Source organism: Triticum dicoccoides, chromosome 5B, assembly GCF_002162155.2.
Source record: "Triticum dicoccoides isolate Atlit2015 ecotype Zavitan chromosome 5B, WEW_v2.0, whole genome shotgun sequence".
NCBI lineage: Eukaryota > Viridiplantae > Streptophyta > Magnoliopsida > Poales > Poaceae > Triticum > Triticum dicoccoides.
The window spans coordinates 528751138-528768310 of record NC_041389.1 but is presented as its reverse complement, the minus strand read 5'-3'; the positions used below and the strand labels follow the sequence as shown (position 1 = coordinate 528768310).

Sequence of the window (17173 nt, the reverse complement as noted above, 5' to 3'; positions counted from 1 at the left end):
ACGCCGTTCGATCTGCGACCGGTAGGGTTTAAGCGCCCGGCAGTGTTCCTGAGATTAGGTGCGGATCCGCTCTGGTCTGCCTGCCGTGGATGGGATCCCTGGAGGCCCTAGGTGTCGCCGATTCGGTAGCTTCTAGCCGGTCGAAACGTCCGTGTTTTTTTTTTTTGGCTCGATTGGATCTGGCACCGTACCGTACCGTAGGACTGAATTTCGCGCTCCCTGTCCTACGCCAATCGATCCGGCCGGTGCTACCGCATTCATCATGATACATATATCCGCATGTGACCTTATGTGCGTGCTCGTTGGATCGGATGTTTAGGAATTCTGCGCGGATTGTTCACTGGATTTTGTTGTGCTTGTAACCTTATTTTCTTTATGTGATGTGATGCCATGATCGTGCTTACAGGATCTTGATCAGAAAAGTTAGATAAATATAGAACTGGTGCTGTATGGTGCATGCAAAGTCTTCATTCATTCATAAATCTGTAATGGCACGCCACCTTATCTAGTGGACTGTTGTTTGCATTGCTTCATGGTAGCATGCTGTAAGGACTGCCCACTAAAGGCGTCTCACTTTACGTGAAAGATTCCCAGGTTTAGGTGATTGATACATAATCTCATAGGTTGCTTCACACTCAACTTGAATGCATGATGTGTAGCTCTGAGGATTCCTCGATTACATGATTCCGCCTTTAAGCTATGCAGGCAGAAGAAACATTCTATAGTAAAGCATGGGGTTGTTGATTAAACTGCTGCTGTGTTCAATGAAAAAAAAGTGTAGTTAATTCAGGTTGTTGTGTTTAAGACACATACATGCTTCACAGCACTTTGTTGAAACCAAATGGAAAACAATGGAATAGCCGAACAGGTCCTGTTTGACAGTTTTTTAAGGTTACTTAGGGATATATGTAACTGTTTTGGTTACTATTTTGTACTCTAGTTTCTGCTTTTCACTTTCAGTGAAGCAGCATTGATAATTTTATAATTTATTTATGCCTGAACACTATATTTGATAGAATGATAGTCAAGCAACCTAGTTGATAATTTTATGCAATGTGGCATTGTTTTTCCACTGTCAATCTGGTTTGCTATTCCCTAGTTCATTTATTTTTCCCTTACTTACGAAATCATGCTCGGCGATTTACAGGCAATCAATGCCAACTCGGTCTCATTCTCTGCTCCAAGGAAAGACAATGTATCCTTCCGTCTTCAGCCTGTTTCCCAGAGATTTTCTGTTCGCTGTGCTGTAAGTATCGTCCTTTTCTGGTATTGCAATCGTATCAATTAGTTATTGCACTTCAAAAAAAATTCCCTACCTATTTGATATGTCATTACTTTCATATATGCAGGCAACATCCTTTCTTTTGAATAATTAATCATGCATGCTATCTGAGGCTATTCATCTCAATCTATTTTATTCCAGTTTTATCATAAGTCAACAAACTACTACTGCATCATATAGAAAACCCTGTCGTGTTTCATCACAACAGTGCTTCCATTTTGTCTCTTGCTCTCTTACAAAAGTTATTTGGAGATAATTCCAGCAATGGTGGTTCCTTTTTGGCATCGTGCATTTTGCATGCTTGGCCTATAATTTGACCTAAGTAAGCGCCTCCTAGTCTACTTGTACCACATTGATTCAACCATAATTTAACCCTGTAATTCTGATTTAGTAGGCAGGTAAATTACCATGCAATGTTTCTGAAATCCTACTATCCATCATAGGGCTTTGTTGCTATGATTCTAACTGCTTCATATTGGTGTTGTAATTTAACAGGCCAAAAAGGAGACAGTAGAAAAGGTTTGTGATATTGTGAAGAGCCAGCTTGCGCTTGCTGATGACACTGTAGTTTCTGGCTCCTCTACATTTGCTGATCTTGGTGCCGATTCCTTGGACACGGTAAGTCAGCTGGATACTGTAATGTGTGTCACATGTTCATCCTAGCAACAGACCTAGCTGGCTCCACCCACCCAGTGGATATGATCTTGTTAAGTTTGTAACAGTGCATCATTCATCTAAAAACCCCTTGAAGGACATTTGGCAGTAGTTTCTGTTTGTTATACAGCAACAACAAATAGTTTCTGTTTTTGAAGTATTTTGTGACTACGACTCACTAGTAAGTTGGAACCCAAGTCTGGGAATGTGTAGGTCTGTTCTCTTTTGGCAAAAGTTCCAGTGTCTGCGAGAACCATGTTGTTCCACTTTCTTCATTTTCATCCGTCGGAGCCCTTTTTGGCAGCAGTACTTTGTTACTGCAGTTTATGCTAACTTTTATCAACACTCTTTTGTGCATGGAAATAAGCACTCTGAAAGTGTAGTTTTCAGTTTGAGATTGCAGAGGTCCTAACTACTGAAACTTTGTGTGGCTCTGTTGTGTAGGTTGAGATTGTCATGGGCCTCGAGGAGGCTTTTGGAATCAGCGTGGAGGAGTCGAGCGCGCAGACCATCGCAACGGTGGAAGACGCCGCCAACCTCATTGACAGCCTTGTTGCAAACTAAACATATTTCCTGGCAATAATGTGCTACCCACTGCAACCGTTGCTGCTGGAGATGGATCCCATTTGACGTGCTAGATTTTACTGTGGAGAGTCGGTGACATCTGTATCAGTGTTTTTGCCTGTCTTGCGATATTACGACATTATTTATTAAGCGGTTGTTGAAGGAATTTTTTCTTGTTGAAGCTGTGTTGGAGACTGATTTCAGAGGGTCTGAACATGATGTGCTGGAAGTAACTACTCCCATCTTTTTTGGTTCAAATCTACACCTTGTGTTCTAGAGCAAACGATCGTTTATAATTTTCTTAGGTTGTTTTTGGTAAACTTTCAGTTTATGCTTTGCGATGTGAGAATTTCAGCATTTTGACCGCTGCAAGTACTATTATGTGTGGTGCTCACGCAAACTTTCCTGCTATTTCGTATTTCAATATGAACTATGTACGAAGTAAAATGATGAGTACTACTTTAAACTATATCTATATAATTCTGTATGTAGTCTGTAGTCCACATTAAAATCTCTAATAGGACAAAGGACTTGTATTTAGGAACGGAGGAGGGTATTTGCTTTCGGAAAGATTCTCGCCTCAGTTCCACTAGAACCAGGAGGCTAAGAAATTTGATATTCTGTGTTATGATGTTCCAGTGCATTTGGTTACCGTATGAATGTAGGATGGACGCGCATTCGAACCTAATCTCGTGGTTAACCTAGCAATGACTACAGTCATCGACTCATTATGGGTAATCTTTGGTCTACCCAGCCGTATTATCCACATACTACTAATCACAAGCAGCCTGGTTAGTGGTTATACTCTAGTGGTACTAGTAGTACAATCATCTGAGTGCTACTAGTTTTAAATTCTACTCCCTCTGTAAACTAATATAAGATCGTTTAGATCACTACTTACTCGTCTGGGCGGCATCGTTCTAGGTAGTACAGGTATATGCTCCCCGACCCGATGAAGAAAAGGGTCATCATCGTGTCCGCCACGCGGACGGGACAAACGACGACGACGCACGAGCCTCAGGCGTGCGTCCCTAGCCTCTCCTCTCCTCTCCTCTCGGTGACACAAAACAAAACAAAAAAGATGCCGCCTGGATGCTCGATTAGCCGCGAGTGGTATATTATTTCGTCTCTGCAGATGCGATTAGCGAGCTAGTCATCACTGGATAAACACGCCTGCTAGCCATGTCTCTGTTGCCATGCCGGACTGTCACTGACGAGCAAAGTTTATTACTTACACATGACAGAGAATTTGCTGCACCGCGTCGAGCGGCAAAATTGACAAATTTGACCTATGGACGAAATCAAATCACAGAATGAACTGCCCGTAAAATTATTTCACGCGGCTGACCTTTTTGTGTGACGCCAGCCACGAAAGCACCACACTACACTGTGCAACGCCTCACAAATAGGCGCTACATGCCTGATCAGCGTCGCATCTGTGTGATCCAAAAATTACTAAATCAGTGTGCAGCGCCTAAGAGTTAGGCGCCACACTATACAGTGTAGCGCCTGGCTTCTAGGCGTTGCACTAGTGGTTGCTTCATTTTGTAGTGCAACCACTAGTGCAGCGCCTGAGAGCTAGGCGCCACACTATACAGTGCAGCGCCTAGCTCTTAGGCTCTGCACACTGACTTAGCAATTTTTAGGCAGTCTGGGGTGCAACGCTGGCCAGGCGTGTAGCGCCTATTTATGAGGCGTTGCACAATGTAGTGTGACGCATTTGTATCGGGCGTCACACAAAAAGGTCAGCCGTGTGAAATAGTTTCACGGGCAGTTCACTCTGTGATTTGATTTCGTCCACAGGTCAAATTTATCAAATTTGCCGCGTCGAGCTGAGTGGCCCTGCAGACTGCGGGTGGGAGAAATGCAGTAGTAATGCTTTGCCGCTGCCATGGTCGGAGGGAGGGAATTTAATCCCCCGACAGCGCCTCGCACGGGCTGCGTGCTTTGCCCTGCTACCGGCGCGACAGGCACCCCTGCGGCCATCGATTGCTCTCACGAGCCCTTCCTTTTTACCGCCTGCCCTGGCCGCTAGCTCGCCTCTATACATATAGCTCCACCACCCCGGCGCAAAGGCGAGCAAAAGCCGGCCGAGCAGAGGCAGCTAACGCAAGAAAGCGTCGTGCCGTGCGTGCCCAGAGCGCGAACCACCGGGGAGCAGAGAGAGAGAGGCGGCAGGGTTGATGGCGGAGGTGGAGAGGAAGGCCCCGCGGAGGGAGGAGGAGCTGGTGGAGGCGGCGCTGGCGGCGGCCGCGGCCGCGCTGTTCGTGTCCGGGGTCAAGAGCCTGGCGCCGGCCGTGCTCGTCGACCGCTGGTGGTGGCCCCTGCCCGCGCAGGTGCTCGCCGCGGCGCCGTCGCCCGTCCTGTTCCTCCTCCTCAACGTCCTCGTCGCCTGCATCGTCGTCGTCTCCGTGCAGCCGGCCAAGCGACCAGCCGCGGCGGCGGCGACGGGCGCCGTCGCCGCGGAGGTGGCGCCGCCGGGAGACGGTGCGGCGAAGAAGCTGAAGAAGAGGCGGAGCAGCAAGAGGCGCGGGGACGGCGCCGAACCGGCGGCTCTCGCGCCGCCCTACGTCGCCGCCGACCGCTGCATGGCGCTGGTGGTTGACCGAGGTGTCGTGATGGCGCCGACGGGCGGAGAGGAAGAAGAGGAAGGAGCCGCCGGCGACGCGGCGGAGGTGGACAGGCGCGCGGAGGAGTTCATCTCGGCGTTCCGGCACCGCCTCAGGGTCGACTCCTTCTCGTCTCGCCGCGGGGAAGCCGGCGACGCGGCGGCGCGAGCCATCAGCGGCACTGCGCCGTGCTTTTGACCCGAGCCTGCATGCACCTCGCGCGCTCGCGGACCCTGTTTTGTTCAAATCGCAGTCAGTTTTTTTCGCTTTCTTGATCTGTAGCTACTACTGGTACTTTGACATCAACTGGTTGGATGAATCTTCAAGCATGCTTGCTTGGTCGTGTGAAGAAATACGAATTAATTGCATGTTGGTACCACACTTGCGCACCTACTCACGAGTCAGTACCGCTACTCATGCATGTCGCAGTTCAGTACCAACTCAGGGCCTAAGTGGTGCATAACGGGCTAAGGAGCGTATAACAGTGTATTGATGCTGTATCTGACCGGCGGGACCCCCTGTCAGGTGCTGATGTGTCATGCTCTTTTGCAAAAAAGACCTTTAGTTTATATTTAATCGCGTATATACCCCTTGTTTGGCAGAAAAAGGTCCCTACCAAAAATCAAACATTCGCGGGAACCAACTGCGACTCGAACCAGTGACCAGCCACACGCGTCTAGCGCTCGCTACCGCTGCGCTACAGCACTGATCATTCTAATTATCACGCGCAAAGCTTTGTATACATTTGCCGTTCTGTTTTTCTTTAAAATAATAAAAATATTAGTTTGACCGCGCGATCCTGCAGGGATTAGAACACGCGCCGTTACGTTCGCACAGCGAGCTCGCTGCCGATGCGCCACTGCATCGTTCACGGCTTTACTGTTCGAGCCGTCCTGTTTTCCGAATTTCTTTATCTTTTTTCCAATCGTGTGTATTCTTCGGGCCCTACGCTCTGTGTGTGCCGTATATTGAAAAAAGATATACACATACATACAACCTTTATTAAAAATGGTTCAATATATATAGGGTGAACGTTTTTATAATACGAAACAAGTTCATCGTATGTAAAAAAAATGTTCATCTTATATTTGTTGTAATTTTTAATGCACAGTTACTCGAAAAATTGATAACATGTATTAAAAATTATTGTGTTATCGTAATAAATTTTATAATACATGATGAACATTTTAGAAAAGACATTTACAACTATTAAATACACGTTCAGCTTTTCCCAAAAATGTTCTGAACTTTTTTTCAAAATGCACAAACACTTTATTTACCTTTCAGAGTAATTATAAATTTTTTGAACGTCAACCCAAAAACAAAGCGGAGACCAGCAGGTCTATTATTCAGAGCTTGTGTATTCTTCAGACCGAAATCAGTGTGCGCAACGTATATTGAAAAAATTCCCCGCAAAAAAATGTATACTGGAAAAAATTACACACACATATATATAGATATCATATATTATAAAATGTTCAACATATAAACGATAAACTTTCTGTAATACGAAATCGTATATTTAAATAAGATCATTGTATATTAATAAATGTTTAATATATATATATATTAAAAGATGTGGTGAACATTTTTTAATATACGCTACGCTTTTATAAGATGAACTTTTAATATATGATGCAATGAACATATTTTTAATCATACAACGCGATGAACATTTTTTAATGTCAGATAATATTTTATATCGTATAAAAATCAAAACTGTTCGGAGTTTAAAGACGTACTAGTAAGCGTGCACGTGCAACGCACGTATAATCATAGAAATAAGTTTGTTTAGTTATCCTAGTTAGGAAACAATTATTTCAAATCTTAATTTGTATGAAACTATGCTTTTGCAGATATAGTTTTGAAATGGACTAAACAAGAACAAGTTACATACAATAGTATGTTAGTCAATTTTGTCCTAGAGATTGACACTTAAGTAACACACATAGACAACATTTTGGTCATCAACTCTGGATCCATATACAACAAAATGTGAAAGTAAGTTAGACTTTGAGCATATTTCATTTATTATCATAACTCTGTCCTTTAAGGAAACGACAAACCATATATTTAACTTTCGTATTCAACCATTATTTCTCCTTATATCTTAAGTCTAATCATATCGATGCTATGCACCTTCACTGTAAACCACTAAATCAGAAACCGTAGAAGCATTAATAAATGGGGCACACAATTAACCTCACAAAGATGCATCACCATGTATCACAATCTATAGATACAACTTGTGCTACCATGACTTTATGTAACCACATCAATCTTTTGATACATAGTAAGTGTGCACGTGCAACACACGTATCATATCTATAATTAAAACATTTTAAGTCTTAATCTTAATCCAAGACGAACAACAGACATAGTCCAAGAACATTCCAAGTTTTCAAGTCTTGATTTCTTATATCATCATCATTGAATTCCAAGTTAAGTAAAATGACGACTATTTTTTTCTAAAACGTGTCATGTGAATATAAAGTCAAGTAGTGATAAGACTTTTTTGAAATACTGACACACCACAAAATAATAAGTATCATAATATGAAGCAAAATATACCTGTTCCGGATTGTCGGAAACAATATCTCTCATTAAGTACTCCATGAAATTTAACATCTAGAGACCACAAGATGACCTGCATGATTACAACTTTTTAATATGTTCAATAACAAATATCAATAAAGATCTCAATAGCTATCAAAATGATTATGACTGGACATTTTTCTAAATCCTTGTGACATATAAAAACATAGCACCCACACAGTCAAATCGGACACGCCCAATATATTTTTGGACAACATCCGATGCTAATATAAAGCAAATGACCAAAAAGGCTATTGATAAAGAAAATGACTTGTCGTCTAAGAAAAACTGACTTGGACAACGTCTATATTTTCTTAGAGGAACACCTATGCTTATTAGTACTTGACCAAAAAAGTTTAGATCAAAAAAGAAAAAAGAAAGAAAAAGAAGAGACATGCAGATGCTTATCCCTTCACTCTCTCCCCACCACTCCCCATTCCATGGTGGCGTCCGCCTGTTCTCCCCGCTGCCTGCTCTCCTCCGCATGCCGCGCCGTCGCACGACGCCTCCTCCATGTTGCCACGATGTCGCTCAGCGCCTCCTCCTCCACCCCTCTGCCTCGCCCCGCCGCCTCCTCGCCGCACGACGGCCTCGCCTCGCCAGCAACCCCGCCGGTCTTACCTAGATAAACTCTGCCGCTGCCATCCCCATGTCCCAGCGCAGATCTAGACGGGAGCTAGAGGGGCATGCTGGACACGATGCGGGAGCGGGCATATCATAGCGGACCGAGATCCAGTGCGTCTACGTGCCCGCCGTCATCGTTGCCCCCCGTGCTTGGCTCCCACACTCGCTCCAGGTAGGTGCTCGCAGCTCGCCTACTGCTCGGCTGCTCCAGGTACTTGACGGACTCAGGTAGTCGTAATTGGATGTCAGCTTCTTAATCAGTACTCATAGTTTTTGTGTACCTATCATTTGTCAATTGAAGTGGAAATGAAATTCTAGTCTTATTTTACTAAATTGTGAGATTCAGGATCTGGTTGATATTTTGAGAGTTTTTACCATTTAGGTTTTTGGTAACGCACATCAGGAATGCACACTTTAATTTATTTTAAGTGTGTACCTATCATTTGTTGTGTTTTAACATATCTTGCCACTACTCTGTAGTTAAAGCACAACGTGAGGCTGCAGCAGAAGCTTGAGGAATGCAGGGGCTAATAATAGTACTCATCAACCAAAAATACCGGCGTCGTCAACCATGCTTTGAACTTTTGGAGATCAAGCTGTACGGTTGTACCATGAAGATTTTTGGTAAATACCTCAACTCTCATGAGATGATTAGCTTAGAAAATCGAGATATTTTCTCATTAATTTCAGCTCTTCTGATGAGGCACATAGTTTTGTGCTTGGGGTGCTCAGAAAGAATAGGATGTTTTCTTTTTTATACATCTCGTGGCTTATACTTGTGTCAGAACAGAAAGGAAAAAAGAATACTTGGTCTTTACATGGAAACGACGCTCCTATGGTTATTGTGATCTCAAATTTTGCAGAATTTCTTCTAATGTTTTATTTACTCTTTTACTGGCTTCCCCGTCTTTATTTGTGACGCTTAGTTGCTCACCCTGGCATGCTCTGTTACCCAAGATGCAGTTTAAGGATTCAAGTGGCGATTGCAACCCAAAACATTGCAAAGAATCTACTACCAGAGGCTTCATTATGCACACCTTTTCTTTTTACAAAATGGAGTCTGATCTGCTGTCATCACATCACCAGGTATGCCTACAGCACCAATGTTTGTACAGTGACATTTATTCACACACAAATGAAGATATTTAAGGTTAGAACGAACATCACCTTCAACACCTGGTGTGTATCGTAGTTGGGTGACAGCAGATTGCGCAGTGGGCCTCTCGGCGGTGTGAAAATCCGGCAGAAGAAATCACTTGATCATATATTTGATTATACTTCTGATTGCTCAATCATATATAAAGAACAAAATATAATGGACAAACCAGGTGATAATGATATTGCCGCGTGTGTCCTAGATGGGGTGTGTTCTGCATTAAGAATAGTAGATGTAGCTTTCTTATGAGCCATGTTTAGTGCATACCTCTCCCTTTCCCTTTGTCTCTTCAACTCTTTAGGACCTGCCATTTGGCCTGCGTGACAAAATCTTTACATAGGCTCGAGTTGGTGATATATTTAAGTTACTTACCTGAGTTGGTGATGTTGAATAGGTCCTCAAATTGGGTCCCTAAGTCGTCACGCTGAGTCGTAATTATTGAAATTTTCCTTGTTACAAAATGTCCGGTTTGATTTGAAGGAATTTGGATCATGAAATGGAGCCTGATCGGACATCATCACATCAGCATTTATGCCTGTACCACCAATGTCAGTACAGTAACATTTTTTTACACACAAATGGAGTTCCAAATTTGTTAGGCTGAGAGGATGCCATATGCAACTGTCTCAATCAGGATCTTAGTGTTCCCAATCATGGTTGTTGTACATGAAAGATTTACTTGAGCCATAAACAGGATGGTTGCAGGAGAAAAATAAGTACAATGATTTGGTGTTTTCAATGCTTTGAGCTGAAAAACAGTTCAGATACCTGAATTGCTGATGGTCCTGAAGTCGTTACGCCGAGAGGATGCCATATGCAACTGTCACAATCAGGATCTTAGTGTTCCCAATCATGGTTGTTGTGCTTGAAAGATTTAGTCATGAGCCATAAATAGGATGGTTGTAGGAGAAAAAGAAGTACAATGATTTGGTGCTTTCAATGTTTTGAGCTGAAAAACAGTTCAGATTATATGCTTCCAACCGTGAAACTGCTTATCGCATTAGTCTTTTTCATTGTATTTTAGCGCTTCCGGTGATTCCTTCTCTGTCATCATTGTGCTTTTCAGGTTTGATTCCTTTTGTGACACATTAAGTGGCCTCACAGGTTGGTTGCACGTTTCCCTCTATTATGTAAGTAGTAACCCATAGTGCCGCTTTTTTCCTTGGTGCTAATAGAAACAAATTCTCAAACATAGTACACAAGAAATATTCAATGGCAGGAACACCAGTACGATATTATGCATATATAATCATGAACATACTACAATATTTGTTTCCTCAGGTTCTGTGCCCAGTTCAATCACCGCTCCACACAGTAGGGTTAACCGAAGATTCTCTTAGGTTCTGGGCCTCTGGACTGTACAAAAACACCATGAGAAAACAAAACACCATGAGAAAACTCTGTTAGAGCCAGCACACCTGTAGACTGTGAACCCAAGTAGCAGAACATGACAATTTTTTGTGAAATCGGTCACTCCATCTAACCACACTGATTAATGTGTTTATCCAAGAATAGTATTCAGTAGAATAGCAGACAAGAATGGTAAATCTCGACAGATAGGAGAGAAATTGTGTAGTAAGGCAGCAAAGCGAAGCTGGGACTGAACCTGGAGACCATATCGGATGACGCCGATCTGCTCAACACCCTTGAACGGCTCCGGGAGCAGCGGGAACAGGTTTCGCCCTCGTGCCACCAGGTTTTGCCGTCCTGTTGCTGGTTGGCGAGCCGATACTTCCCGTCGGCCTTGTTGGTATCGGAAACGCTGGAGAAGAGCTACGCCGCAGGCATGAAGTCCTTCCCGGTGACCAGGTATCCGTCGGGGACTCGAACGTCCACCATACGACCGTGTCGTCAGCGTGGAACAACACAAAGTTGTCGTCATCTCGCAGGGCGCCCGCAACTCAGGCAGATCTGATTGGGCGACCAGGTGGGTTTCCATTGGCCGTGGAAATCATACCTGGCCGATCTGATGGGGCTGTCTGCTGCTTCAAAACTCAGGCAAATTGATGCATAATAATCTTGTTGTAGCCTGACAAATATGTGAATATCTGATTGTAGGTGAAAGGAGGGGCGGCCACCCACTCGACGGTGCGGTGCAGGGTGGCAAGGGAGCCGGCAGGGAGGCGTCAACGCGGTGCATGGCCGTGAGGGAACCGTCTAGGGAGGCGACGATGCGATGCAGGGATCGAGGCCGCCGTGCAGGGAGGCGACGGGGCTGCTGAGCTTCGTCTGGGGCGGTGGCGAGGAAAGGCAGGGAGAGGGGCGAGGGAGACGATTAGGTTTAGTTTCCTTTTATTCAAATTGATTAGATGGTTAGATTAGCGTGATTTGAGGGCCTGCGGAGGTGGGATGGAGAGTTTCATGTTTTCATCTGGTGGAGTATGGTCAGTCCATGTAAACTGCTAAGCGCACACCAGATATCTAATAAATTAATAATGGCTGTTAGATTGGGTCGTGTGGGCTTCATCCTGTGGTGGTGATGTGTCTGTGTATGTTTTGCAGGGTGTACGTAAGAAAGTTTTTGTTTGATTGTTTAATAGTAGTAGAGATACGAACGAGTTGACGCATGGGATGCCGTGGGGCAGAGGCAGCAAGCGCGCGCTGCGAACGACTCGGCGCAGATCGATTTACGGCGGACGGGCGCGCGTTACTTCGTAAAAACCGAAAGTCGCAAGGTATAAAAGAATTTAGGCGTCCCTGTTGAAGTAATGGTACCAGTAGCGCAGCGGCAGCGGGCTAATGCTTCCAACGGCACATTGCGGGTTCAGAACCCGGCAGCATGCGCGTGTGGTTAATTTTTGAATTTCTTTTTTGCAGCAAGATTTTTTTAACAAACAAAGGATATATGCATGATTAAATAAAAAGTAAAGGTTCTTTTTGTAAAAGAGCAATGCCACATCAGCCCCCGACAGCGGGGCCCAGCAGTCAGATACAGCGTCAATACGTGTTTATACGCAGCTTAGACTATTTTGCAACACTTAGGCTCTGAGTTGGTACTGAACTGCGATATGCACGAGTAGCGATACTGATTCATGAGTAGGTGCGTAAGTGTGGTACCAACATGCAATTAACTCAAAAAATACACATGAGAATCTGCAGACTCTAGGATAACAGTACGAGTCATGAGTCATGACATGGCACGACAAGAATGTGTGTGCACATTCCAATAAAATGCTACTCATGTGCACTGAAACATATATTCTTGGAGGCATTGTAGCAGTATTTGAAATCCATTTGAACACAATCAAAAGTCACACAAAAAGTTGGAAAGTTTCTCTGCAGTATCCTCTGAAATCCAAGTGATTACTTGTTTTTTCCTTTTCAAGAGAGAAATGCTCAGCGGGTTTTTTTATTTTAACGAAAAGAGACATCAAAAGGGCCACAGCCCAGAAAGCCCGCTACATCTCCAAGGCCCAGAGTTTCGGGCCCGGGAACCCCAACGGCCCCGGTTCTAGAGCCTTCCTCTCTGCGACGCCGGAAATAAAAGGCGCCTCCCTTCCATTCCACCCCACCACCACCCCCACTCGCCTCCGCTCCTAGGGTTTCCCGCCGCGCACCACCACCAAAACCCTCGCTCCCCACCTCCCCGGCGATCGGACCAATGGCGGCGGACGCGGCATCGGCGGCGGTGAAGAAGCTCACGCTCAAGAGCTCCGACGGCGAGGACTTCGAGGTGGAGGTGGCGGCGGCGATGGCGTCGCAGACCATCAAGCACATGGTGGAGGACGGCTGCGCCGACAACATCATCCCGCTCCCCAACGTCACCGCCAAGATCCTCTCCAAGGTCATTGAGTACTGCACGCAGCACGCCCCGAAGGCAGATGACGCCGCCGCCGCCGACTCCGCCACCGCCGTCAAGCCCGACGAGGAGAAGCTCAAGGCCTACGACGTCGAGTTCGTCAAGGTCGAGCAGGCGACTCTCTTCGACCTCATCCTGGTGAGCGAGACTTCCGATCCCCTCTCCCCTTCTGGCGCTCCTCCTTGTATGTACTCGTAGAGGGCTTGCGTTCCGGCTGTTTAGATGCGATTGCGATGTGGTTTTGAGCGGTTGGTGCCCGGATTCGCGGTTCGATTGTGGACACCAAGTCTTGGTTCTAGGGTTTAGGGTTTTGTGTCTTTGTTGGGTTACGAAATGGGATGCATTGCAGGTGCTGTTCATCCGTTATGATTGGAGATTTGAAGTGTATAGTTTTTTCCAAGAAAAAAGGGGGATTATTGCCGTACTGTATATTTTTAGGTTTTCCGTTAAGGGTATTTGTCGTATGTATGCAATCTATTGGATGGAACAACTGTTATGTGATGAGCGATTTGATGATAAGTGTCTGATGTTTGTAGATTTAGTCCCTGTTTAATACTAGCATTTAGGTGTCTGATGTTTTGATTTAACACTGCAATTCTGGTATTATGTATCTTTAGCATGATCTGTTTCAGATAATAAATGATGCCTGATATGAAATTCTGTGTAAGTGAAGGCATCTATGTTGTTGCAGCCAGCTGTTTTCTGTTTCCTCATTTGGATTACTCGGTTATTTTGTTTATTGCTTGGAAACAGTACTGTGAGAAAAAAAATGATTATCTGCATTGCATTGTTAAATGTTGTACTAGGAATCAGTCACCTGACTTGCATTGCACTGTTAGGTAGGTTGGTAGGACCTAATGCTTTGTGGTGGTCTGCAAGCCAGTAATAAGATATTAGTATGGTCCTAGTTGTTGCTTTGTGATGACCTTTTCGGGCGTTAGTGGCAACACTATTCAATGCTTGTTGCATGATCTGACAAGAGTGCTACTAGAATCTGTCTGTTAAACTATTCAATATCTGACCTTCATCAGGCTGTAAAGCTTGTGATGTTTATTTGTTGCTTTGTGGTGTTCTTTCTTGGGGATTAGTACCTTTGTAAGCCTTGTACATGGACACATTAGAATGCTACTGTTGCTGATTCATACGTTGTTTAGCTTTGTAGTATGTGTATCCCATGGTTTCATATGCACTTCTGTATATAATATTACCTCTGTCCCAAATTAGTTGTCTAACCAATTTAGCAGGAGGGAGCATAATATGTCTTCCTTTACTGCTCAACAGTTGGTTGGTTTGTTGTAAATAGTTGTTCTGGGTTATGCACCTTGCTGAATTTTAATTCGTGCGTGCTGTATTTGTATCCAACTGTGTAAATTTGTAGTAATATACTATGTCAGTTGTGGTCTTGTCTCTAGTAGCACAACCTTCAGACATGGTGTATAAATTCAGTCAAAAAGTCATTTCTTTCTAAGTTTGACCAAATATATAGAAGAAAATATCAAACAACTATAGTATCGAATAAACAGAGTATGAAAATATATCTAATGGTTGATATATTTTGGGGACAGAGTATCTAATGGTGGATATATCAACAACTCTGTCCCCAAAATATATCTAATGGTTGATATTGGTTTGACATTATTTATGTTCATATTTTTGTACATAATATGCCATCTATTTTGGGGACAGAGTGTTGCTACTTTCTTTCTTTAGCATGAAGTTTGCTTACATGATTTATTGCGACTGTCCTGCTTAAATATGAACTGCAAGTTCTTTCATTATGTGCATGTTGCCATAATCTGCTGTATATGCTCCTGTTCTTTATCTGTTTGGTAGGCTGTTGTAAATAGTTGTTTTGTGTTATCCACCTTGCTTAATTATATTTCTTCCATGTATTGGTTTCCGTGTGTGTAAGCATAGAGTATTTTGGCAGTTGTGTTTGTCCTTGGTACCATCATGGACAACTTAACCTTGGTAGATTAAATAAGAGTTTTTGCTCCCTCACCTATATTGCAACCGTATTTCTTAATTGTGAACGCTTGCTTTGCTCGCCATGATATGAACTGAAGCTCTGTCTTTAAATATGATATTGCTTAAGTTTGAACTGAAGCTGTTTCCTGTAGATGATTAACTGGCCTACTGTATCTGATGCCCCTGTTCTTATATCTGTTTAATGTGATGCCTGACCTTGATTGCTTTTATTTGCCTGGACAGGCTGCGAACTACCTGGACATTAAGGGGCTCCTGGACCTGACCTGCCAGACCGTCGCCGACATGATCAAGGGCAAGACTCCGGAGGAGATCCGCAAGACCTTCAACATCACCAACGACTTCACCCCGGAGGAGGAGGAGGAAGTGCGGAGGGAGAACCAGTGGGCCTTTGAGTGAAGGTCCGAGTCCGTGACACGAATAACCAGCATGGAAGGAAACGTGGCTTCGTCGAATGCCTGGGAGCAGCGTTAACCGTTTTTGTGGTTCTGAGACAACGATCGTAGGGAAGATGTAAGTAGGTTCTGGTTCCGGTAGACCTGGAGGGTCCTCACCATTTGGCTGACTCCGCTTCGCTTTTTGGTTGTGGTGGTATTTTGCTGCACTCTTGGACCTGGTTATGAGGAAATGAGATGGTATGCTGGTTATTCTGCACTAAAATTCTACGGAGTAGGTGTGTTGTTATGCCTGTGATGCTCTGAGATCCGTTTTGCTATCTTGCATTTGCTTTGGGTTGTGAACTACTCCTGCTTTGCCATTGTGGTTTCTTGCTAGGTTGGTGAACTCCTGCTTTTTGGTGGGTTTTTCGGGGTGGTTTTGCCATGTTGATTCTTTCCAGTGTTGGTATCTTGTGCAGTCTCTAGTTTCTTCTGTATACGTCTTTTCAGGCTCTTGTTTTCGGCGGTGGCTGATTTGTTTAGTCACTTTTATGGTAGAGTTCTAGACCGGCTGGCCGTGCAACCGTGAGCTTTGTGCCGTTTTTGGCCTTTGCGTTTTTGGCCTTTGCTACACTTGTAGGGTGCTTTCCAACTCTAATCATATCTTAGATTTTTTAAGAAGCGATACTACCTTCGGGGCTTAAATAGACAAGCAAGGAATCATAGGACAAGATTTTGTCTTCTCTTGTTGCCTGTTACTGTCTTCTGGATTTTAGCCTGTTAACCACAAAGGCTAGAAGAAGAAAAACACAATGGCCTTCTTGTGGCAGGCAGGTTTGGTCAGTCCACAAGTTAATGGAAGCAGAAGACAGTAACTTAAGGGTATACTTATCTATACCTAATAAGTGTAATAACTAGCAAGTGTGTTGTAACGGGAAGAAAAAGGTTAGTGCGTTGTCATGGGAGAACACTCGCGTATGTGATGCTCAAGATTCGTATGAACGGAAAACTAAATTTACTCAAAAAAACTAAAAGCCATTTGTTAAAGTATAATACATGCACAATATGTGCATTTTTGTACATAAAGAGATACCTAGTTGAATGCCCATGCATTGCGATGAGGAAAAATCAACTAATTGCAACTTTCTCATTTCCCAATTAAACCGGCACTTTGACCATATATAAAGAGAAACAAACAAATAGAGAAAACAACCATAGCACAACACGGTTTCACATGGCATAAAATTGTACCCTTTTTTTAGGGATAATTAAAATTTTACCATTTTCTAGAATCAATTAAAATTTTGCCCAACAAATATAGACATTTCCACATCCTTCCCATCAGGCCAAAGGCCCATTTAGCCGACACAAAAGCCCACCCGGCTATTTTGAAGCATGAACAAACGGACAAGACGTGGTTTACATAAGAATTCAGGTTGTCTAAACAAAGCCCTAAGGATTCAGATTTGTATATAGGACGGTCGTTAGACTGCAATCGCAGTGCCGTTGGCAGCAGAGGTCGTCGAT

The 17173-nt window shown here is 43.9% G+C and overlaps 3 protein-coding genes and 1 long non-coding RNA gene across 5 annotated transcripts; all 4 read left to right on the top strand.

Moving 5' to 3' along the window:
- The first annotated feature begins 1114 nt into the window (after positions 1-1114).
- Positions 1115-2796, top strand: LOC119311364 (acyl carrier protein 2, chloroplastic-like). The gene is made up of 3 exons (XM_037587006.1): positions 1115-1246; positions 1778-1900; positions 2381-2796. The coding sequence occupies exons 1-3, from the start codon at positions 1130-1132 to the stop codon at positions 2498-2500; spliced, it is 360 nt and encodes a 119-aa protein (XP_037442903.1). The 5' UTR covers positions 1115-1129; the 3' UTR covers positions 2501-2796.
- Positions 2797-4556: 1760 nt separating this feature from the next.
- LOC119306004 lies at positions 4557-5482 on the top strand. Its single transcript, XM_037582365.1, has one exon. The coding sequence runs from the start codon at positions 4684-4686 to the stop codon at positions 5305-5307; it is 624 nt and encodes a 207-aa protein (XP_037438262.1). The 5' UTR covers positions 4557-4683; the 3' UTR covers positions 5308-5482.
- Positions 5483-8142: 2660 nt separating this feature from the next.
- LOC119311363 lies at positions 8143-11897 on the top strand. 2 transcript variants are annotated; one of them, XR_005151017.1, is made up of 4 exons: positions 8143-8952; positions 9286-9414; positions 10551-11411; positions 11543-11897. It is a non-coding gene; the product is annotated as an uncharacterized LOC119311363 (long non-coding RNA). The 2 variants fall into 2 exon arrangements; XR_005151016.1 differs by lacking the exon at positions 11543-11897 and having other exon boundaries at positions 8143-8539; positions 8809-8952; positions 10551-10788.
- A 1094-nt stretch (positions 11898-12991) lies between these two features.
- LOC119311362 (SKP1-like protein 1) lies at positions 12992-15924 on the top strand. The gene is made up of 2 exons (XM_037587005.1): positions 12992-13421; positions 15495-15924. Exons 1-2 carry the CDS (start codon positions 13086-13088, stop codon positions 15666-15668), a joined length of 510 nt encoding a protein of 169 aa, XP_037442902.1. The 5' UTR covers positions 12992-13085; the 3' UTR covers positions 15669-15924.
- Positions 15925-17173: the final 1249 nt, after the last annotated feature.

Coding starts and splice junctions, on each gene's coding strand:
- LOC119311362 (XM_037587005.1), top strand. CDS start 13,086: ATGGCGGCGGACGCGGCATCGGCGGCGGTGAAGAAGCTCACGCTCAAG. Junction 13,422..15,494: donor CTCTCTTCGACCTCATCCTG/GTGAGCGAGACT, acceptor TTGCCTGGACAG/GCTGCGAACTACCTGGACAT.
- LOC119306004 (XM_037582365.1), top strand. CDS start 4,684: ATGGCGGAGGTGGAGAGGAAGGCCCCGCGGAGGGAGGAGGAGCTGGTG.
- LOC119311364 (XM_037587006.1), top strand. CDS start 1,130: ATGCTCGGCGATTTACAGGCAATCAATGCCAACTCGGTCTCATTCTCT. Junction 1,247..1,777: donor GATTTTCTGTTCGCTGTGCT/GTAAGTATCGTC, acceptor GTAATTTAACAG/GCCAAAAAGGAGACAGTAGA. Junction 1,901..2,380: donor GTGCCGATTCCTTGGACACG/GTAAGTCAGCTG, acceptor TCTGTTGTGTAG/GTTGAGATTGTCATGGGCCT.